The sequence below is a fragment of the Eimeria mitis genome, genomic scaffold, assembly GCF_000499745.2.
Source record: "Eimeria mitis Houghton genomic scaffold, Emh_scaff3460, whole genome shotgun sequence".
NCBI classification, from domain to species: Eukaryota; Apicomplexa; class Conoidasida; order Eucoccidiorida; family Eimeriidae; genus Eimeria; species Eimeria mitis.
Window position 1 is genome coordinate 5789 of NW_013571802.1, and position 362 is coordinate 6150.

Here is a 362-nt window from a genome sequence, read left to right on the forward strand (position 1 = left end):
ACTAGCTGCTGCCAGCTGCTCCTGGTACTGTGCTGCGTCTGGGGAGAGCAGAACAGAAACAACTCGCAGCGAATAGCTCTCTCCTTTGTGCGAGCAGCAGCTGCTGTTGCTGCTGTTGCTGCTGGCAGCAGCAGCAGCTGCAGCAGCAGCAGCACGTTGATGACGATCCACTAGCAGCACCACGCGGTCTCCTCTCGAGGTGATGAGAGTCAGCAGCGGGCAGCCATCGGGCGTGAAGGAGCAGCACAAGTCCGCCACCTCCAGCTGCTCTTGCTGCTGCTGCTGCTGCTGCTGCTGCTGTAGGAGCTGCTGCTGCCAGCAGCTGGCGGCCATGTACGCCACGCATTCGGCGCCTACAGGAG

General features: G+C 61.9%; 1 protein-coding gene across 1 annotated transcript in view; it reads right to left on the reverse strand.

Annotated features, from left to right (window-relative positions):
* Positions 1 to 333, reverse strand: part of EMH_0066310 (uncharacterized protein) — a gene marked incomplete at both ends in the record, with an annotated part of 5647 nt that extends 5314 nt beyond the window's left edge. Inside the window, 2 exons of the mRNA XM_013498490.1 lie at positions 1 to 38; positions 181 to 333. Coding sequence (XP_013353944.1) covers positions 1 to 38; positions 181 to 333 — 191 coding nt within the window. The remainder of the gene's footprint in view (positions 39 to 180) is intronic.
* Between the last annotated feature and the right edge of the window lie 29 nt (positions 334 to 362).